This window comes from Prionailurus bengalensis, chromosome E3, assembly GCF_016509475.1.
Source record: "Prionailurus bengalensis isolate Pbe53 chromosome E3, Fcat_Pben_1.1_paternal_pri, whole genome shotgun sequence".
In the NCBI taxonomy this organism is placed as follows: Eukaryota; Metazoa; Chordata; class Mammalia; order Carnivora; family Felidae; genus Prionailurus; species Prionailurus bengalensis.
Window position 1 is genome coordinate 6,620,093 of NC_057357.1, and position 22,032 is coordinate 6,642,124.

The 22,032-nt window shown below is 53.3% G+C and overlaps 1 protein-coding gene across 2 annotated transcripts; it reads right to left on the reverse strand.

Moving 5' to 3' along the window:
- Positions 1 to 4,154: 4,154 nt before the first annotated feature.
- Positions 4,155 to 21,459, reverse strand: TMEM130 (transmembrane protein 130). Of its 2 annotated transcripts, none has more exons than XM_043559674.1 (8): positions 21,297 to 21,459; positions 15,103 to 15,408; positions 13,351 to 13,510; positions 10,512 to 10,678; positions 9,799 to 9,883; positions 8,459 to 8,661; positions 5,867 to 5,979; positions 4,155 to 5,506 (listed from the first exon to the last, which is right to left on the reverse strand). In XM_043559674.1, exons 1-8 carry the CDS (start codon positions 21,421 to 21,423, stop codon positions 5,318 to 5,320), a joined length of 1,350 nt encoding a protein of 449 aa, XP_043415609.1. In that variant the 5' UTR covers positions 21,424 to 21,459; the 3' UTR covers positions 4,155 to 5,317. The 2 variants fall into 2 exon arrangements, with proteins under 2 accessions (XP_043415609.1, XP_043415610.1); XM_043559675.1 differs by having other exon boundaries at positions 4,155 to 5,470; positions 21,297 to 21,458.
- Between the last annotated feature and the right edge of the window lie 573 nt (positions 21,460 to 22,032).

Here is a 22,032-nt window from a genome sequence, read left to right on the forward strand (position 1 = left end):
GTGTCCTTTGTGTCCCCTGCTGTGGCACCTGCCAGCCACTACTGGAAGGAGGAAACTGCGGGAAGCATGGCTGGGTGGGGCTGCCACCTGCTGGCCACACTGGGCACTGCAGGTGGACCTCAGGCTAGTATGGGTGGCCCCGCCTGGTCTCCTGGGTCAGAGGCTCAGGGCAACAGCCAGAAGAAAATAAAGTCCCCCCTGTTGCCCCCGTGCCCTTAGGGCCTCTCTAGGGGGCCTGATAGCCTCCTTAGTACCATGAGCCTCTCTCCAATTCAGTCAAGCCCTCAGAATAAAGTTTTTAAAAACTTAATATAAAATAATAGGAATTCCAAGGAAACTATACTGAAATACAGTTATCAAAATAGTGATTGTAATATATGTCCTTAGTGAAATAAGACCCAGCAGCAGGTCTAACAGCAAATGTAATTTTGAAGACGTGGCCAGCATAGAGGACGTTTGTGGAGACCCACAACAATTGAAATGTTTTGTGAAAACACTTGTGATTTCTTTGGAAGGCAAAGCCATGGGAACTGCTGACGGCACTGCCTAGATTTGTGGTGGATGGAAACGCCACGATTTGATTAAAGGTTTGTGATGTTGGAGATGCAGTTTCTCCCACCCGAGCTTGCAAATTCGCTCCATGGATCCCTTGGGGGTCGGGCACCCCAGGGTAAAAGCCCCTGGCCCAAACCCTGCCTGGTGGCCCCAGCTCCTCCTCAGCCCCCTGGCCAGATGCCAAGCAGGTCCCCTCCAAACTCACCCCTTCAGCCTCTGCCACACCATCCAGAGCCTGGCTGCCTCCCTGCTCCCACCCTCTGATCCCCTTGTTCAACACAGTGGCTTCCTGCTCTGATGGCCGACAAAGAACAGAACCAATTTCTGAAATGCTGTCACATGAGGCAGCTTTAGGTCCTCCAGGCAGAGAAGAACCACCCCCCCGGCCCCCCGCAACTGATAACGGTCCCTCTTTCCAGGATACAGGCAGGGAGACCTCTGCATCCTGTCACCTGGACATCACTCCATGACCCAAACAGAGGCTTCCAGACCATTTGTCCTTCTGGACCATCTGGGGAGAGATACTGAGTCCTATCCTTAGAATCTTCTCTTTCCTACATTCCAGACATTGTGAAGCCACAAAAGGGGGAAGGGCATTTTTCCTCCCTTCCCGGTGGTACTTAATGAACCCCTGCTGCGTGTTGGCCACTGTCCTAGGTGCTGGAACTACAGACAGTAAGTGCAGTAGTCCAAGGCCCTTCCTTCCTGGAGTTTTTGTTCTGTGGAGGGAGGCAGGCTAAACAAATAAATTAGTAAAACGAACAGTATGCTCTAGAGTGACCTGTGCTCTTGGGAGTGGGGAATACGAGGTACAGGAGGCAGGGAGTGCGGGGGTCAGCCTCACTGAGCAGGTGGTACTGAGCAGGAGGGAGCCCTGTGCCTGTGTAGGGAAGAGCATCTGGCAGGGGGACAGGCAAAGCAAAGCCCCGAGGAAGGCAGAACAGCAGGGGGGTGAGGGCAGGGAGGCCAAAGGGCCAGGTCCTGCCACCCTACGGGCCGCCGGTCGGACTCTGAGCTGGGAGACACCGAGGGGTTTGGGTGGACGAAGACAGTTGGTGCAGTTGCGCGCGCGGGCTTGGGGCAGGGTGAGGAGTGGGGCCCTGCAGCGGGGAGGCCCCCACCAGGGCGGGGGAAGCGGTCGAGCGCTAGACCAGACCCGTTGGCTGGGTGGGTGGGCACGCAGCGGGAGACGGAGCTGCCAAGCGGACACGGGGAAGGGCATCGGTTTCCTGTGGCTGCGGAAACACATCCCACAAACCGGGTGGCTTAAAACAACAGAAATCTATTTTCCCTCCAAAATCCCCTCCCCGCCACGTCTCATTGCGCAACCGCAACCGTATCTGGAGATGAGGCCTTTAAAGAGGGAAGTGGGCAGAGACCGCATGACAATCCGGGGGCACCTTGAAGACCCGCCTTGCTCAGGGTGAGGAGACAGCCTGCAAAGTATACAGCTCTGCCTCTCGGCCCAGCGTGCACCCGACAGCCTCTGTACCCCCAAAGTTTGCAGGCTGAATGTTTTCCTCCCGAGTCGTACCGCAGCTGTGTGCATCTTCGGTTGGCCAAGTTACCCCTCCCTCTACCTCTCCGTTTTTTTTTTCTGCATTTCTGTCCCAGTGGTTCTTTCTAGCTCTTTCATGTGGGTGACTATTTGTTTTTGTTTTATTTTTTTTTATGTTTTATTTATTTTTGAGAGAGAGAGAGAGACAGCATGAGCAGGGGAGGGGCAGAGAGAGAGGGAGACACAGAATCTGAAGCAGGTTCTGTGCTGTCAGCACAGGGCCCGACACGGGGCTCGAACCCGCAGACTGCGAGATCATGACCCCAGCTGAAGTTGCACGCTTAACCGACTGAGCGACCCAGGCGCCCGTTTTTTTTTTTTTTTTAACTGTCTTAACTTCTGTAAGACTAACACTGGAGCACCCCAGTTTTTACAGATACAGATCTCCTTCTGTAGCACAAACAACCCCTTCTGAATTTCTCTGGGTGGAGTTTAGGTGTCTTAATCCTGGGTTCTCTTGAAGGCACGTGCAGGGACAGGAGCTGTATATATCCCAGCAGGGAGTGGTTCTAAATGACGTGTGACACGTAGCCCTCATCTGTTGGGAGCACACTAAAATAACTCAAGGCAAGAACAGCCCCCTCTCTCCCCCAGCTTTCTCCAAGGTCTTGTTTGATCCTCAGACGTTAACCAAGGCACAGGGGTCCCCCACAACACACTCAGGTCCCTTCTCATCCCGAGGCCTGACATACCGACCCCGGGTTGGGGGGCAGAGCAAAGGTGTGGGTGGCAGCATCCGCCCCATATGCCAATGATGCTGAAGCCTGACAGAGTTCCCCCAATGACTTGGCTCATTAAATGTGGGGCTTCCCAGAGTGGGACAGCCAAGGTGGGGTTGGGGTTCATTCCTACCCATGTCCAGCTTGGGGCTTGGGGCACACCTGCTGGCCAGGTTGGGTGGTGAGGGTGGTGGGGGAACAGAGGTAATTAAGAAAAAAGCCCAGGGGCACCTGGGTAGCTCAGTCAGTTGAATGCTCAGCTCTCGATTTCAGCTCAGGTCATGATCCCAGGGTTGTGGGTTTGAGTCCTGCATCAGGCTCTGCACTGTGTGTGGAACTTGCTTGAGATTCTCTCCATCTCTCTCTTTCCCCCTCTCTCTCTCCCTGTGCCCCTCTACCCTGCTCACTCTGTCTCAAAAAAGGAAGGGGGGGTGCCTGGGTGGCTCAGTCGGTAAAGGGCCCGACTTTGGTTCAGGTCATGACCTCGTGGTTCTGGAGTTCGAGCACCGCATCAGGCTCCGTGCTGACAGCTCAGAGCCTGGAGCCTGCTCTGGATTCTGTGTCTCCCTCTCTTTCTCTGCCCCTCCCCTGCTCATGCTCTCTCTCTCTCTCTCTCTCTCTCTCTCTGTCAAAAATAAATAAATGTTAAAAAAAAATTTTCTTATAAAGCCCAAACCTCTTCTAGAAGAAAAGGAGCTTAGGAAGAAGCGGACTCGGAGGCGTGCAACTCAAAGTGTGGTCCTTGGACCAGCAACATCAGCGGTGTCTCGAATCTTGTTAGAAACCTAGAATCCCAGGCCTTACTCATGACCTCCCGGATGAAAGTCTGTGGCTTAGGAAGACCTCTGGTGATTCTCAGGCACATCCAAGTTCAAGAAGCCCTGCGGGGACCGGAGGCGCTCACACTCGATGGGGCACCAGGACTCCCGTGGGCCTGTGGGGACACAGGTGGCTGCCCCTGGCAGGTGCGGACTCAGGTGGGAGTGGGGCCCAAGGCTCTGCGTTTCCAAGTCTCCTGAGTGCAGCCTTCCTCCCCACTCTGTCTAGCGTCTGCTCGGAGCCTCAAACCTGGCTGCATGTTGGAGTCACAGGGGGAGAAGGAGGGGGTGGAACCGGACCCGCCTCCACAAGACCCGCCTCAGAGTCCTGGTGGCTGTTTAAGGAAGACTAGTCAGTGCGACTGACTGGTCCCCGATGCCCCAGACAGCAGCTCCGTCCACACCTGCCAGAGAACACAGAGGGGTTGCCTGCTGCCTCAAGGCCCAACCCCCTCCCCGCCGCCCCCCCTGCACAGAAAAGAAAGGGACTCTGGCTGCCTGGCATATGCTTGGCTATTTGAGAACACACAAGCTTTATTCAGCAATAATGGCAGTATTTCATGAGAATGAGTTGGTAACAGCAGGAATGCTGTTGTCTGCACAAAGTCTGACAGCAAAGATTACGGCAACGGGGTTTTGCCCCCGCAGCCCTGGCCCTGCCCCAAACAGGGCCCACTTACTCCAGGCTCCTGCACGGCTGTGCTGGGGCCTCACTGCGGCCTCTCTCTACACCTGCACCTGCCCTCTCCTCATGCTCTCCCTCCGCGGGCCACTGCCCAGCCCCCTCGGGCTCCCTCCAGTCCTGCCTCCTCCTTCCCAAGGCCACCCAAGAACACCGTCTCCCACAGTGAACCCACGTCCCCACCGGCGTGCTCCTCCTTTGCTGTGAGGACTCTTCCTCACTGGATGAAGGTGCTATTTTGAAAGCACTTTGCACTCACCAAGCGTTAGCCCTGCCCGCACCCAACCCAACAGCAAGCAGGCAGGAAACGGGCCCCGGGAGCCACAGGGACAGTGCACAAAGGGAGGGCCCGGGCCGAGGAGCTGTGGGGCCCAAATGGAAAAAGTCAGATGTCATTTTGGTTCGAATTCAGGACCCAGAGAACATAACTGATACAGAGGAAATCATCTGAGACGCCTGTGTGACGCATGGTGTGTGTGTGTGTGTGTGTGTGTGTGTGTGTGTGCACGCACGCGCTTGTCTCCGTACATACGACCTTTTGTGACGTAGCCTTAACCATTGGTGACCATCCACCTGGTTCTCTGACCTGGGCAGGGCCATCTGGGGGAGGGAAGCCCGAACCGCAGACGGACGGCCAAAGTGCCTACATGGGAAGGATGGGTGAGGGGCAGCCAGGCACGCCTGGGAGAGAGGAGGGACCCCATCGAGTGTTGGGGGTCCTGCTTGGGGATCTTCAAAGGCAAGGGGGTGGGGTGGGGCTGACTGAGAGGGGCTTACGGCAGAGGCTGGACTGTACAGATGGGCTGATGGCAGGGGTGTGGGGCTGAGGTGGGGGGGGCTCGTGGCGGCAGCTGGAATTACAGATGGATGGCCAGCAGGGTGGACAGCCCCGCGCACATGAACCCCTCTCCTCGGTGGCACGCGCCACCCTGTCTGAAGTGCCCAGCGGGCAGTCAGTTAGCACTGAGACGGGACTGGGGGCTGCTCACACAGTGTAAGTTTTGACGGATTTGTAGAGGGGCGGCAGGAGCCCGTGGTTCTCGCGGACAACTTCCAGGTACTCAGATGGAGTCTCCAGCAGGAAGGGCCCACAGCACATCTGGCAGCAGCACCTGACCCCAGCGGGCGGCTCCGGGTTCTTGTCAGACATGGGGGAAAAGTCAAAATCAGCCACCTATGGTGAACAAAACCCCATGGGTCAATCACCCGCCTGCCGGACCCCCTTCAGGTGGCCTTATGAGCTCAGCTGCCTGGAGACACACAGTGCTTTCCCTGTGCCTTTGGCTTTTCTGCTCTCTGGGCCTCCCCGTGGTGGCTGCCCTCTCCCTTACCAGGGGCACAGCTGCTAGGCAAGGGGTGAGCACGGGAGTTAAGTCACACGGGAAAGAGCCAACTCAATTTGGCCCAGTCGGTGAGCGCCTCTTGGGCACATCCTCCCCAGCCCCAGGACCTCACTCTGACATCCAGACCCCCTCTGGGTCCCATTCTCCAGTCGGAGCCTGGTGACCCGGCCTCCACCCCCCTGAATACCCACCTCCACCATGTCCTTCTGATGAGCGGCATTCCGCAAGGTCATGTACATGATGAAGGCCAGCATCATGGTGATAAGTGTGGCGCACGGGAAAGCAAAGACAGCCGGCTGGATGCCTGGGAGTGAGAGAGGATGAGGTCATGGGTCTGGGGAGTTGGTGGAGAAGGCTCGCTCTCAGACCACAATGGGGCATAGGACAGTCAAACCCCACAGGAGCTATCTTTTCCTTATGTACATGCATTGAGAATCTCATCTAGGATTCTACAAAAACCAAGTTGGGGTGTGTGAGGGTGTTAAAATATGTCCACATGGGGCACCAGGGTGGCTCAATCCGTTAAGCATCCAACTCTTCATTTTGGCTCAGGTCATGATCCCATGGTTCCTGAGTTCGAGCCCTATATAGGGCTCTGTGCTGACAGGGCGGAGCCTGCTCGGGATTCTTTCTCCTTCTCTTCCTGCCCATCCCCCACTCACACACGCATGTGCACACACATGTGCTCTCTCAAAATAAGTAAATAAACTCTGGGTGGGTGCCTGTGTGGCTCAGTCGGTTAACGTCCGACTTCGGCTCAGGTCATGATCTCACGGTTTGTGAGTTCGAGCCCCATGTCAGGCTCTGTGCTGACAGCTCAGAGCCTGGAGCCTGCTTTAGATTCTATGTCTCCCTCTCTTTGCCCCTCCCATGCTCATGCTCTGTCTCTCAATAATAAATACGCGTTAAAAAAATTTTTTAATAAATAAAAAATAAATAAACTTTATTATTTTTTAAGTTTATTTATTTCGAGAGAGACAGAGACAGCGTGAGTTGGGGAGGAGCAGAAAGAGACAGAAAATCCCAAGCAGGTTCTGTGCTGCCAACGCAGAGCCTGACGCGGGGCTCGAACCCACAAAGCCGTGAGATCGTGACCTGAGCTGAAACCAAGAGCCTGATGCTTAATCAACTGAGCCACTCAGGTGCCCCAATAAATAAACTTTAAAAAATAAAAATAACACATGTCCACATATTACTTGACAGTCACTTTCAAGAGGTGTACCCTGAGTGTGGGCTGGACTCAATGGCTTGCTCCTATCGAACAGCACAGGACAGGAATGACGACTTCCCAGTCCAGGCCATAAAAGACATGGAAGCCTTGCTCTCCATGCCTCCTTGCTCTCTTGGGTGATGTGCACTGGGGATGGGAAGCCTTGCTGTGCGGACACCCAAGCAGCCTCGTGACCTGTTGTTGCTTTCTCCCCTCCACCAGCCCTGGGCTCACTCACTGACCCTCCTGTCAGGAAACTGCATGGGGGAGCAGGGACAACCCAGGGTCTGCAGTTAGGCGGTCCTGGGTTCGAACCCCAGCTCTGAGCAAGCTCTCTGACGCTAACACTGACCCATGAGGCTGCTTCGGGGACGCCACGAGGCGAGGGGCATGAATGTGTCAGGTGCACGGCAGGTGATCAGCAAGTATGGGTTCCCCTCACTCCTCCCCGACCCTGCCCCTTGGTATAGATGCCACAGTAAGACATGAGGCTGTGCTTTCCAAGAAAAGGCAGCACTGATTACCCAGAATGCTATCTTCTCTGCACAATTCAGGGGAAGCCCAGGCACTCCGTGCCCAGGAGATCTGGGGGAGGCAGGGCCCAAGACCTCTGACGATGGCCACAGGTCACAGAGTCTCTCCACAAGGCCAGCCAGGGCCCAGAGTGGAGCACGGCATCTGCCCAATGGCTCAGACAGGGACTGGGGAGACTGGAGGGGACAGTGGCAGCATCCGGGGCACTTGCCGGGCTGACCGTGGGGGCAAGTGCGGCTGGCAAGGTTTTTTGTGTACCCTAGAGGCTGGGACCTGGGTGGGCACCTGAAAGACCCTTCCTCAGGGTTCTGGCATCCACTTTCTCCTGTCTGTAAGGAAGTGCTTTTCTGGGGTCACGGAAGAGCCCCCCTGGAAAAGAAGGGTAGAACTTCACGCCGCCATCGGCCAATCCTGTGACTATAAGCCGGTGGCCGGGCCTGATATGACTCGGAGAAGAGCATTCGTTACAGGGGAGACGGCCAGGGATCCTTACAAATGACAGGAACCTTTGTGAGTAGCTTCTGCTCCCCGGGAGACCCACAACATCCTGAGGGTCTGCAGCTACCGCTGGGGACGCTGGTTTTAATGGTGGCAACAGCGGCAGGATCGGGGAGATGGCGGAGGAGGGAGGCTCGTGATCGTGGTGGCGTATTTAGGGGAGCAGCATTCATGATGGGGACAGCGTGGCATTAGTAACATGTGGGAAGGACACGGTGGCGGGAGTGATGGAGGCAAGAGAGAGCCAAAGCCGGGTTGATGCTGGGCAGCATGGATCAATGGCACGTGGTCCAGACGGTGGGCATCCCAACTGGTGTGGGGGAGGGGAGGGCACTGCCGGCAGCAGCGAGGGTGGTGGTGGTCGAACCGCAGGGTGCTCTGGCCCTGGTCGTCTGGGGGAGGTACAGGCACGGGCCAGGAGGTTCAGCGATGACTGTCACGTTGGTGGGTCAGCTGGAGGGAGCATAGTGGTGGCAGTGACAGGCTTGACTGTGTGTTGCGGCCTGTGTGGCACGGGAGCAGAGGACGAGGGGTCACTTACTGGAAGGCCACACCTGGATCCTGTGGTACTGATGCGTCTTGCTGATGACATTCTCGGCCCGGATGCTGAAGCAGTAGTCCCCGGGATCCCTGAAGGTGTGGGTCAGGTTGTAAGCCGTGCTGGCCACGGATACCGGGTGGCATTCCCCTTCTTCCAGCGGGAGGCACTCGGGCTTGAGACGCCAGCACACAGTCAGGGGAGGGCTGCGGGGAAATGGGGGTGTCTTTTCAGAAATGGCTCCGCAAAGGGGCGCCTGGGTGGCTCAGTCGACTTTTGGTTCGCGTTCAGGTCATGATCTCGTGGTTCGTGGGTTCGAGCCCCACGTCGGGCTCTGCGCTGACAGTGCGGAGCCCGCTCGGGATTCTCTCTCTCTCTCCCTCTCTCTCTTTCTCTTCCCCACCCCCCAAAATCAATAAAATAAAAACTTAAAAATATGGCTCAGCAAGGAATGGGAGCACAGACCAAGTCTGAGAAAGGCCAGGTAGCCGTGAACTTCGGTGTACTTTTCAGGACAGAACACCCAGCTGTCCTCTAGGTGGTCCTTCCTTTTTACACCTTCCAGACAAGGGAACATAAGGGAACCTGTACATCTTATGTACAGGTACAGAAGATGGTCCCAGAGCCCAAGAGGATGCCAGGCTTAGTGAAGCAAACGGGGCAGGCTGGTAAAACACCCCCACGCCCCCTCAACCATCACATCTGCCAAGCCCAAGTAGCTCCCACCCCATTCGTCAAGTACCAAGCCCCTGCCCCCAAAGCTCCCGGAAAGCTCCAAAGACCAACTCCAGCCCCATGGCGCATCTTCCTCGTTCCTTGGTCACTTTGCTTGCTCCCCATCTAGACCTGCTTCCCGCCGTCATGTCCCTGGGTTAAGGGACAAGGGTCCTCAGAGGGCTGGCCCCCGGCCGCTGACCTCCACAGCTCCGTCCACCCTTGTGCAGAGAACATGTCCAGCTTCTCTGTCGCTTACTACAAACTCGGCCCGAGGCTGTTCTTGCTGATGGCCAGGCCAGTTCCTTCCCCGGGACGGTCTGTTTTCCGGGGCCATGGAAGCAGACCGAAGCCACATACAGAGGGCTTTTCACACGGCTGCTTCCACACCTGCCTTTGCCTCAACACCCACACTGCAGACAGCTCTAAAGGGCCCGTGCTCCCTCCCCGGGACCTCGGGTGTGGAGCCCTGCCCGCAGCTCCCCCATGGCTGCAGGGCAAGGTGGCATAAGCCTTCCCCGGCCCCTAAACCTGGGGCCCCTCAGGAGATGGAGCAGGCTCAGGGTCACCCACGGGAGAGTATGGGCAGGGCAATGCGTCACCCGCTGTCCACCATGGGGTTCACTCACCTCCCCAGGAAGTTCAAGGTCACTGTCATCTTTTGGAAGGTCTGAATTAGGGTGGGCCCCAAGACCTGGATGCCTCGAAGGGTTTCTGAAAGGCAGAGAGGGGCCCCGTTAGACCCGGAGACTGAGGACAGCTGTCTCAGCGCTCCCACAGCTCGGGGCTGTGTGACCACCGCCTTGTCCTCCCCCAGGCTCTCCCTTCCAAGGGCAGGTGGGAGGTCTGTCCCGGGCGTTCTTGGGTCCTGCCTCCCCAACAGCAGCAGGTTCCAGAGCCTACTCAGAGTAAGGACACTGGAGGAAGCAGGCGGAGCTCTGGGAACCAGGACCAAGGGCTGGCTCGGTGTAAGTGCCCCTCCCCCATCGCCTGGGTACCGTGGGGAAAGCACCGGGCCCATTAGCCTGCCCGGCAGCACACGGAGAAATCTGCCACAGGGGCCCAAGCGCCCCCTCTTGCCAGAGTCAGGGAGAGGCGGGTTGGGGTCTGGTGGCCACGTGACCTCCTCTGTGGCCTTCAGTGCCCTCTTCGAAGCGGGGATGATGACAGGCCATGCAGAGGGGATGCCAGGGGAACAAGAACAGGGGGTGCGCAACCAAGCCCAATCCGGGGCCCGACCAGAGCCCCTCTGATCTGCACCTGATCCAACCTTGGAAGGAGTGGTGCCCAGGGCTGCCCAAGGGGCCACGTGCTCAACCTGCACCAGCCCCCAGGGACCCACCCTGCAGCTTCAGGGAGGCAGAGAAGTCTCCTGTCTTCTGCACGATGCCCTTCCCGGCATCCTGCGTTGCCTGTTCCCACTCTGCCACCACCTTGAGCTTCACAGTGAAGGTCCCAATGATCGAGTAGTTGTAGTAGACCACTGCGTCTTCAGTCACCATCTGGGTGCTGTAAGGTGGCAGGAGGGAGACAACGGAAGTGACTCACGTGACCTCTCAGAATCGGGGGTGTCTGCGGGGTGACAAGCTCAGCCCCCAATGCCTTGTGAGAAAACCACTGGTCATCACAGCAGCAGCCCCCAGAGCCACCAGGACGCAAGGCCAGCTGTGCTTGGGTCAAGTGGCTGCCTGTCATCCTCGTGCTTGTAAGTGACAGGTAGGAGAACTCCCAGCAACAAGTGCCTGTCACCTGCCAGGAAGTGCTCTGCCCCCTTCAGCCAGGAATCTAAAAGAGGCCCTGCATTAGAGACAAGGACAATCCTGGGAGGGAAAAAATATGAACTTTGGAGTTAAGACATATTCGGCTTTAAATCTCAATTCTAGATGTCTTATGTATAGAACTGTAAGCCTTACTTTTCTCCTTGTAATAGAGAATCATACCTCCATATAAAGTATATAAATTCCTGCAATTACCTGAATTACTTCAAAAGGAAGTCTAATAACAATAAAGAAAATCTTTGTGTTGATTTCTCAATGCTCTTTACATATGAAGTTTAACAAACCTTTACCTATTTTCCAAATATTTTCTCTCAGTTTAACCTTGTCTTTTGGTTTGATTTACTTCCTTCATACTCAGATATTAAATCTAGTGATGCCAAATCTTGCATTTTTTTTCCTTTATAGTGTCTGCCTGTTTTTATTCTTACAAAATGCTTTCCCCACTGCCAGGTCATCCAACTGCAGGCGATCATCTACATTTCAATCTAGTCCTGGCTCATTATGTGTACTTTGTAATCTATCTGGAATTGCTCTTGTTAAGGATCAGATTGTTTTTCTTCTAAATAGTTAACCCACTGTCCTAGTACCATTTATTAAATAAGTAATATGTCTTTACTCACTGGCTAGAAATACCACTGTTATCATATACTAGATGTGCATTTAAACTTCTTTTTGTGTCTGTCTTTTCCATTCTGTTCTACTGAACACACTTTTGTGCTTTGTAGTTTTTAAAATACGTTTATGTATTTCTAGTTCTTCTCCCCAACCCCATTCATCATTATGCTGCTTTGATGATCTTTTTTTTTCCTTCTGACAATATTCAGAAATTCTCTCTGAGAAAGTCTTTTTGAGGTTCTAGGTATAATCTGTGGTTTTATCCACATAAATCCTACAATTTTAGGCTAAGTTCATTCTCTCAGCTTTTACAGTTTATAACTATTGTGAAAGATTTTTTCCATTGCCATCATATGGAAAGGCTATGATTTTTGTTTTGTAAGCACCCATATTACTAAAATCTCTTTTTAGTTCTAAGATTTTTTTAGTTGGGTCTCTTGTGTTTTCTAGGCCATCTGTGTGTGATGTTTTTGTCTCTTGCTTTACAATATTTATATCTCATTTCTTTTTCTTGTTTTATTTCATTGGCTAGTAAGAATGTTCAAATATAGTAACAATAGTAAATAAAGCATTTAATATTAAAAGAAATGCCCCTAATTAATATAGATGCTGTCCCCTGGTTTGAGACAGATGTTCTAGATGTCCTTTATGTTCTAAAACCACATTATGTTTATAACCATATATGTTTTTATATACATACACACGTATATATACATTTGTGTATACGGATATATGTACGTGTGTGTATATGTGTGTATTTACGTGCCAAATTTAGATGCACTGTAGAAGCTTTGTCACATTCCAGAAATTATACTTATTGGAATATTTATTGGATTTGCATCAAGCTTACAGGATAACTGGAAGGAAATGGGCATCTTTACAATATTAAGATTCAGCATCCTGGTCCTGGACATGATGTACATACGCATCTACTCAAATCTGTGATACCTCTTGGCACTCTATTGTTTTCTTCACACGGGATCTTGCCCATTTCCAGGTAAGTGTGTTCCTGTGTTTGTTTTATGAACTATTTTTGCTATAATTAGGAGGAGTCCCCACTTTGCTCTCTAATTTATTACTGTACATAAGAAAGCATGCTGGGCCTCTAAGTCTTGTGGGGGTGAGGAGTGGTGCGTGAGAAAGATTACTAAGCCTTCGATGAACTTGGAAAATTGGTCTGTTTCTCTGCCAGACTGAGAAATATCATAAGGAATGCCAAGAAGTGAAAGGCGGAAAAATATGGGATAGAGTGGGAAGGACCATCAGCCCGGGACTTGACGGGACCTAAGTGGAGTGAGGGGTCTCCACGGGGCACTCACCCTCACATGAGCTCAGGGTATCTGGGGGCTGGCTGCTGGAGCTGCTGGAGCTCAGTGCTTGACCCACTTCCTGACCTGCCTCCTCCAGCCTGGCTTGTTTGGAGAGGAGAAGTCAGGAGAAATGAAGCTATAACACCCGAGTTCTAACACATGGGTATAATCTCACATGCCATCACCCAGGTACGTCCTTCCGGAGTCAAATGGAGAAAAATTCTACTCTGACCTTTCTTAAAAGGCTGTCTGGGGTAACCAATGACCTCCTCTACTAGGTTGCAGGCAGGTCCTGTGACTAACTCACCACTGGTCCCCACACACCCTGAGCTTGATACAGAGCAGGTGTTGAAGGAATGTTTGGAGAGAGAGAGAGAATGGGCAGGTGAAGGTCAGAGAGTACAGAGCACTCTGCATGGGACAATGGGGCCACCACCCATAGGCCAAAGCTTGGGGGCATCAAGAGGGAAGAGCATACCCATCTCCGAAGTCCCAGTTGTAGAGAAATGAGGCAGTCTTGAAGAAGTTGCTCGGGTCATGGAGGAGGAAGGAAACTTTAAGGACTGTCTTGGTGAGGTAAGAGCTGGGCCAGGGCAGGGAGGTGTTCTGGGAGACAACGAGGTTCCCCACGAGGAGCTCTGGGAGAGAGACCGAAGGTGGGTGAGTCCACCAAGGGAAGGGGAAGGCGGAGCCAGGGAGTGACCTCACATGCTAACTGGCAGGACAGCCTCTCCCCGCCCTGCCCTTCTGGCTGTCAGGGCTGGGTGGTGGCGGGAGAGGACGCTGCGGGTCCCTGAACACAGAGGCACACGCCCCCCACATCATTGCCTCTGCTGCACGGACACTGGTGCAGACTCATGGCACGCATCACATGCTCGGTGTTGCTCCTGCACCCCTTTCGCCAGGATCCTGAACTTTCTTAGCACAAAAGATGCCCAGGACCAGAAGGAAATGCATAGGCTTTGAAAGAAGTTTTTGAGAGATATTTCAAATTATTAGAGTCTAGAAAAAAAATGAGCATGTCTACTGATCGGCTCTGTACCCAGTGTGCTGTGCTGGGCTGGGTAAGGACCACCGTTCTGTGTCTCCGTCTGTAAAAAAAAAAAAAATTTAGGTACTCATTTTTTTTTCAACCCAAAAGCAGAAAGTAAGGCGTGCCTAATAAAGCTCATTTGGCAAATGCAGAAAAGTAGAATGAAAACAAAAGAGACTGCCTATCATTAGGGCACCTGGGTGGCTCAGTTGGTTAAGTCTCCGACTTTGGCTTAGGTCATGATCTCACATTTTGTGAGTTCAGTTGAGCCCCACGTTGGGCCGTGATCTCACAGTTCGTGAGACAATCAAGCCTCACATTGGGATCTCTGCTGTCAGTGCAGAGCCTGCTTTGGATCCTGTCTCCGTCTCTCTCTGTCCCTCCCCCGCTGGTGCAAGCTCGCTCTCTCTCTCTCTCTCTCTCTCTCTCTCAAAAATATAAACATTTAAGTAAAAAATAAAAAAGAAACTGCCTATCATTCAAACACAACTATTGTTGACGTTTTGAAGAACTGCAAAGCATTTGTGCCTACGTTAATAGCTGGGGTATTACGTACACATGCATATATTAAACAGTTGATCAAATTGGCTATAGAAGTTTGCACTTTGCTTTTTAAAATCTAATACCCACGAGTATTCCCCAGAACATTATCAGCTGTTTGGAAAGATCATTGTTATTCGTTATACAAATTATATCCATATACTTAGCTAGTTCCCTTACGGCTGTACGCTTAGTCTGGCTAATGTTTTCTTCCATTATTAGATATTACACACACCCTTGCCAGGAACATTTTTGTGCACAAAGCATTACCCAAATGGAAATGCATTTCCTGAAGACAAATATACTCCAAGAGAGCAGGGCCTTTTTGGAAGGAGAGAGCAGTGGTGGGATAGGAAGGTGGGAGGAATGAGAACGGACAGACCAAAAGCTGAAATAGTGCATAACCATTGATACATACGAATCAGCTGCTCTCCAGAGGGCTGTGTTAATGTATATACCCCTAGGAGCAACATATGCTTTCAGTGTCCCTTGCAGCACAACCCTGCCAGCAGTGGGTATTGCCATTTTCTGATCCTCTGTTAACAAACACAGAAGGGACCATGAGTCTACTTTGGGTTTATATGATTACTGACCAGGCTGGATGTTTTCCTCTGCCCCAAATTTGAAGGCAAAGTAGCAAACAGAAAAGGTCCTCACCTGTGATGGGGAGGACGAGGAGGCTCCTCGCCACGGGCTGGCACATCCAGCAGTCGGCAGCGGTGACCCAGACGGAGACAGGGAAGTCCCCGGGCACGTTCCCCACGGCGCGGATGGTGGAGCTGAAAGCCTCGTCAGTCTTCCCCGTGAGCAGCAGCGGGGTATGGATCCAGTGGAAGCGGTAGACGCGGGTGTTGGAGGGCAGGACCAGGCTGCCGTTTTCGTTGGCCACCAGGCTGGCTGTGATGGTCACCTCCGCCCCTGTGGTGGCAGGGCCATCGGTGGTGAGGCGGAGTTCATACAGCCCTGGAAGCCCAGAGACAAAGACTATTTCAGGAGAGGTGTGACAAGGAACCCCACTGTCCCTGTCTGGGCTGGCTTTTATTATCCTATTCTACAAGTGGAGAAACTGAGGCCCAGGCAGCTCAAGTGACTTGCCCAAGGGTCATATGGCTAGTTCATTGTCAAGCTGGGATTCAAACCCAGGCCCAACTGACTCCATATATTTTCTTTTTATGGCAGCCAAGCAGGGCCTTCCAGAACACAGGCCTGACCCGGCCAGACTTATTTCTCAGCTGTGAAAATAACTGCCAATGTATGTCACAGGAGGGATTATCTGCCAAAAAATGCCCTCTATTACCTGGTCTTTTGGACCAGACTACATGTCAAACAAAACTCCAATCTGAAACACAAAGCTGAGTCTGGACTCTGTAAGAGTCCTAACGCCTAGTGACAGAACAAGCCTTGGGACAAAGGTCCACTTTGATTCGAGCCAAGCCCTCTTCCATTGTGGTCGGTCTCTGAATCTGTAAAGGAAGAGGTTCTAGATCCGCACTGGACACGCGTGGCTGTCTGAGTTTTGACTAAAGTGAAACAAAAGTTAAAGCCCACGTTCTCAGTCACGGTAGCCTCATTTCAAGCGCTCAACAGCCATGTGTGGCTAAGGGTCGCCATATTGGCACAGATACAGAATATCTTCATTAGCACAGATGGTCTGACCGGACTGCATTGTTCCAAGTGACCTCTGGGATTTCTGCTGGGGCCAACGCAGCAACTGTGTGACATGAGCAGTTGACTCCTTGGGGGACTTGAAATGAAATCCTGAGGACGCAGCTCTTACGGGGAACCTGGGAATTAGTCTTGCAGGATCCCAGCAGAGAACAGGGCCTTGAGCATATGGGACAGAGGTTGGGTAAGAGGACTTTTAAGTAACACTCCCTTCCCAACTACCACATTGAAGGGAAGACTGCTTGTAAACTGAAAATAGAGAAAATTAAAAATTAAAAAATTTTATTAAAAATTAAAATAATTGGGGTACCTGGGTGGCTCAGTCAGTTAAGCATCCGACTCTTGGTTTCGGCTCAGGCCATGATCTCACAGTTCATGAGTTCAAGCCCCGCATCAGGCTCTGTGCTGACAGCGTGGACCCTGCTTGGGATTCTTTCTCTTCCTCTCTCTCTCTCTCTCTGCCCCTCCCCTACTCTCTCTCTCAAAATAAATAAATAAACTTAAAAAATTAAAATAACCAGTAACAATCACTGTTACCAAATTTGGGCATGTCCTACTTAAAAAAAAATTATGCTCGTACTTTGGAATTACATGTTCCATTGTTTCCAATTCTGTATCATGGGCATTTTCCTAAGTCATTATTCTTTGATTGCTTTACATAGCTGCACGACATGTTGTCATACAAACAAGGTAAGATTTTTAAAATAAGGTTTATTTCCGTCATAAAAGTAATACATACGTACGTGTAAAGAATAGTAGACATGTCCCATTATCCTACCTCCTAAGGACAACAGTTACAACCATACTGCTGTCCTCATGTCTGTTTTTCATGCACAGGAGTTTTTAAATTTTTTAAAATTTATTAAAAAAATTTTTTTTAGTTTATTTATTTGAGAGAGACAGCTTGAGCAGGGGAGGGGCAGAGAAAGAGGGAGAGAGAGAATCCCAAGCAGGTTCCACACGTTAGCACAGAGCCCGATGTGGGACTCGAACATGCGGGGCTCAAACTCTTAAAATCGTGAGATCATGACCTGAGCCAAAACTGAGAGTCGGATGCTTAACTGACGAGCCACCCAGGTGCCCCTAGAAGTTTTTAATTTATTTTAATTGAGACATATTCACACTCTGCACACAATTTTGAATTATTTTCTCATGTGTCATGTCCGTGGTTGCACTAATGTGAATTTCACTATTGGCATGAGAATCCGTCAAGCAGGTGTATCTTTTTTTTTTTTTTTTTCAAGTAAACTCAACCCCCAGCATAGGGCTCGGACTCATGAGATCAAGAGTCTCATGCCCTACTGACTGAGCCAGCCAGGAGCCCCAAGCCAGTATAGTTTGATTCACAGAACCCTTCCCTCTTGTCAATAGCATTACTGCTGTGTCTTAGTGACTATTTTCTTGTCATTTGTAAATTTCCTCTGTAGGTGAGATTTCTGAAGGGCTCCAGGTTCAAGAGCATCCAGCCTACGACAGCATACGCCTCACCAGAAGAAGTGATGCAGAAGGAAGGCTGGAGGGGCTGCAAGGCTCACTCTGCTCATTTATTTCACTCACTCCCACCCGCCTTCCTGGCCTCACGCATCTGCTCTCCTGGCTTTAAGCACCTCCTAAAAGAAACCAAGTAACAGGCCTACTTTCTGGGCTCCAGACCTGCACTGAGCAAAAGAGTAGCTACTAGCCACAGGTAATTAAGTTTAAATTAATTTGATTACTTTAAACTAACCAATACTAAAAATTCAGTTCCTCGGTTGCACTAGCCACATTTCAAGTGCTTCATAGCCAGAGGTGGTTAATAGCTACTCTTCTGGACAGCACGGATGTAGAATATTTCCTTCATCACAATGTTCCGTTGGAAGGTGCTGGCTCTAGACCCTCTGGAGTTCTCCCCTCCCCATTTTCTGCCATTGCTCTCTGTTGGGCCTGGAGGGACCAGCTGTCCCAGGAATCTACCCTAGGCCCTTGTTACTACCCCTTCCAGCCAGGCACATTTGCTTCCCCTTCATCACTACTAGCACTGCTGAAGGCCAGCATTACTGGCTTCATCCTTGGCCCTGGCCCTCGGCCTCCAGTCCTTCCCCATCTCAGCATCATCCCTCCCACCCCCACCAACAACCTTCCTCCACGATAATGTGTTCATGGACCAGCTTCAGTGTGGAGTCCAAATTCACATCTTGGCACATCCATGCTGGGGCCGGCCACTTTAACTCTTACAGCTTCTCCCCCATGTTCTGTCCTTCCTAGCCTCAGGGTCTTTGCACATGCTGTCCTCACTGCCCTTCTCCACCTACATGTCAGGGGATATAACCTCTTCCAGGAAGCCTTCCCTCAACCCCTCACCCCCTCAGTGCTCTCTGAACAGCTTGAGCACTCGGTGGTCCCAACCCTGAGTTGGCATGAAGGTTTCTTTGTCTCCTTTGGCAGGGGCACCACAAGCTCGAGGGTAGGGGTTGTCCTCATCTCCCCATGTGCCTAACAAAGTGCTTGGCACATAGTAGGTGTTCAACACTGCTGCTGACCGTGGCACCCGGAGAGAAGAGTGTGGCCGAGGGACCAGCCCACCTAGCAGTGCCCCAGGAGAACATTCACCCAGGTGGTACTGACTGAGCCCCTTGCCTTGTGCCCCACAAGTGCTGGGAAGGACCCAGAAGTACAGGATACCCTTCCTGCCCTCAGGGAGCTCACGAGAGACCTGCCAGACTCAGCAAATCTGGGACAAGAGCGAGTGTGAGTCCTCAGTGGCATCCCATTTGCCTTGTGGCCGCGCTACCTGCCCCCACCAGGGACTCCTGCTCCAGCCTTTCCCCTCGTCCATGTCACATATTCCCTGTTCTGAATCCCCTTCCCCAGAGCCATATTTTGGATTGTACACTCATTTGGACTGGCACTGAAAACGGGACCTGTGGTGTCTTAATCCCAAAGAGTTCCAGATGCTATGGCAGAAATTCCCGCAAGAAAATACAGTGTGTATTTTACACTGAGCGAAAGGAGTGCATTGAGGTCCCCGTGGAACTACCTGGAGTCACCAAGCAGATCCGTACCCACCACCCCCTCCCCTGGGCTGAGTTCTATTCTCCCTCCCTTTGGCTGCCAGGCTTCACAGAGACCATCTCCTCCCTTCTCCCTCTTGCTCCAGCCCCCATCCCCCCACCCCAGGCGAGGAGTGTGGGCCAGAGCGAGGCTGGCAGGTGGCAGGGACATTCGGCTGCATGCTAATGGCCATCCAGCATCTGCAATGAGACTGGAGACAGGCGCATGTCAGCGCTACGCAGATCCGTTGCCAGGGGAATAGAACTCACTACAGAGCAGACTGGCTGGGAGGAGGGATGGGTGGGGGCGGGGAAGGGCTGTGGCTACAGACACTGGCCCAGCTCCTAAGAGCCCCCACACCTGTCCAGACACAAGGAGGCTCCAAGGACATTTTTTCTCAAGCTTTTTTTTTTTTTTTTTTTTTTTTTAAAGCAGATGTTTCACCCCCCTGGTGATGCTGCTCCTCTCTGTCAGGGCTCTCGGAAGGGCGCAGGGTATCCAAGTGGACCATGAAGGCTGTGCCACTTGTGGCTGATGGAACCAAGCCCGAGTCCTATCGTCCTCCCCATCTAAACCCATCTTTTCAGGTTGGGGAGCCCAGGCGACATGGCCTTGGAGTACAGAACAGCTAAGGGAGGGGCTGAGGGGGCTCCACGGGTGCACTGAGTGACCCAGAGCTGAAAGGGTCAAAGCACAAAGCGAAGTGGCCACTGCCAGGAAGCCTGACCCACAGAAGCAACACTCACTCACTAGCAGGTCCCCAGGGCTTCCACTTGGAGCGCATTTTCCCTGACGACACAGCATGTGGGAACCTGGAACGTTCTAGAAAATGGCTACATCAGTTCTTTCACATTGCCCATGTAGGTAGCCTCAAACACTTCCCAGGGTACGTCTGAAATCTGAACATAACCTGGAATTAACGAATGATCCAGGACAAGGACTCTGGCCTACGCCTCTCGTGTGGGAGGCACCTGGTGTGGGCTGACCCAGACCCCAGGAAGAATGGAAAGGGCTTCCAAGTCTCTCTGCTTTTCCTGTGGGAGAAGGTATGCTCCCCAACCTCATTCCCGGCTCTCTGGCTCACATCACGAATAGGCCAGGCTGGAAACCACACATGATCTCCAAAAAATTAATTTACTTTTTTTTTTTTTAGAATTTTGGCCACCATTGATCACTTCTGGACACACGTAAACCCAATGGACAGGAGACCCCGTCTCTCTGTGAATTTCCAGGAGGGAAGCAGGTAATCCTGACCAAACATAATTCCCACAAAATTCTATTTTCATCCCTAAGATGCAGGTTTTTATTTTACCTTGGGGCTTTTCTTTCACAATTTTGATTAAATCTCTTCCTCTTTCTACCATTATGGGGGGGGGGCGTGTAATGAAAAAATGTTGGATATTTAACACAAGCACATCCCCAGAGCTGTCCACACCCCACCTGTCCCCCAACAACTCTCCAATCCGGGTCCTTTTGCTGTCACCAAAATGTGGTAGAAAGGTTAATGCTGGCCTTCCGGCGGTGGGGTTGGGGGGAGCACCCAGCAGAACCTGTCAGCTTGGGGTCCATTTTGGAAACCATTCCAAAGACGAAATGGCAGACTGGCCTCTTGGACTCTAAAATCGCAACCTCGCCAAAGTCTTCCTCGAGCGGGGATGGGGCGGGGGGGTACCTCTCCAGATAAGGCGACATTTAAAGGCGCTGCTCCGGGGCAACCTGCCCGCGCTCCCTGGGGGGCTGTGGCGTGATGACCGACCCGCACATTCCCGGTGTCCCCGCATCGTCCTCCTCACCGCTCCTCCTCCCCCCCCCCCCCCCCCCCAGCGGCTGCGAGGTCCCCAGCCATCCCCCCGGATGCACCGGCCACCGCGCGCGGTTCCCAGGGCAGGGGCGATCCGGAGGTGGCAGCGGGAACCGAGGAGCACGGGGAGACCCCACGAGTGCCGGGACAACGTCTGGGGAAAAGGATGAAGGGAGTGATGAGAGGGCTTCGAGGGGCCGGCTGGCCACGCTCTCCTCCGCAGCGCGCTGCGGGGGTCTCCCGGGAGGAAGGAGGTGCGCGCAGAGCGCACGGCGCCACCTCCGCGGCCGCGGCTGGCGGTTGGAGCGCCCGCCGGAGACCGCTCCGAGGCCCAGCGGAGGGCGCGGCGCCTTACCTGCGGCCACCCCAGCCGGGGCCAAGGGCAGGAGGCAGGCGAGCCAGAGGACGCGGCTGAGGCGCGGCCAGAGGGCCGGGGCCATGGCTGCGCCGGGAGCGGCAGGAGCGCCGAGGGGACGCGGCATGCTCGGCGGCGGCCGCTCCTCGGGGCGCGCGGGGCGGGCTGCGCGAGGAGATGCGGACGCGGCGCTCGCTCGTCCTCGCCTCGCGACGCTGTGTCGCTGCGCGCCGCCGCCGCCCACAGCCAGCCGCGCCGACCCCGGCCCGCGTCAGCCGCGCCGCGCCCCCTCCCCGCGTCCCTCCCTCCTCTCGCCGCACCCCCTTCGGTCCGCACGAGCCCCCGCCTCCCCGAGTCCGCGCTCCCGTCGCCTGCGCCGCCTCCCCCTCCCCTCCCCTCTTCTCCCTCTACTCCTCTCCTCCCCACGATCCTCCCCTCCTCTCAGCGCCCCGCGTCCGCGCCCGCCGGCTCTGACTCAGCTTCCCCTGAGGCGCGCGCACCGCTGCAAAGCCGCGCGCAGGCCCCTTTCGGTTCTTCTCCAGGTGCCATTTTCCCTCTGGACGCACACGATTTGGAGATGCGGCTCCTCGTTCACTTGGAGCTCTCACTGTGTGCCAGGCGCTGGGAGAAGGGCCTGCAAACGCCTCATATCCTCCCGGAGAGAGGGGCTCAGGTGCCCACCCTGAGACATGACGTTCCTCTCTGTGCTTGCTGTAAAATGGGCTCGTGCTCACAC

Coding starts and splice junctions, on each gene's coding strand:
- TMEM130 (XM_043559674.1), bottom strand. CDS start 21,423: ATGCCGCGTCCCCTCGGCGCTCCTGCCGCTCCCGGCGCAGCCATGGCC. Junction 10,679..13,350: donor AACTGGGACTTCGGAGATGG/GTATGCTCTTCC, acceptor GCCACCTTACAG/CACCCAGATGGTGACTGAAG. Junction 8,662..9,798: donor ACCTTGAACTTCCTGGGGAG/GTGAGTGAACCC, acceptor ATTTCCCCGCAG/CCCTCCCCTGACTGTGTGCT.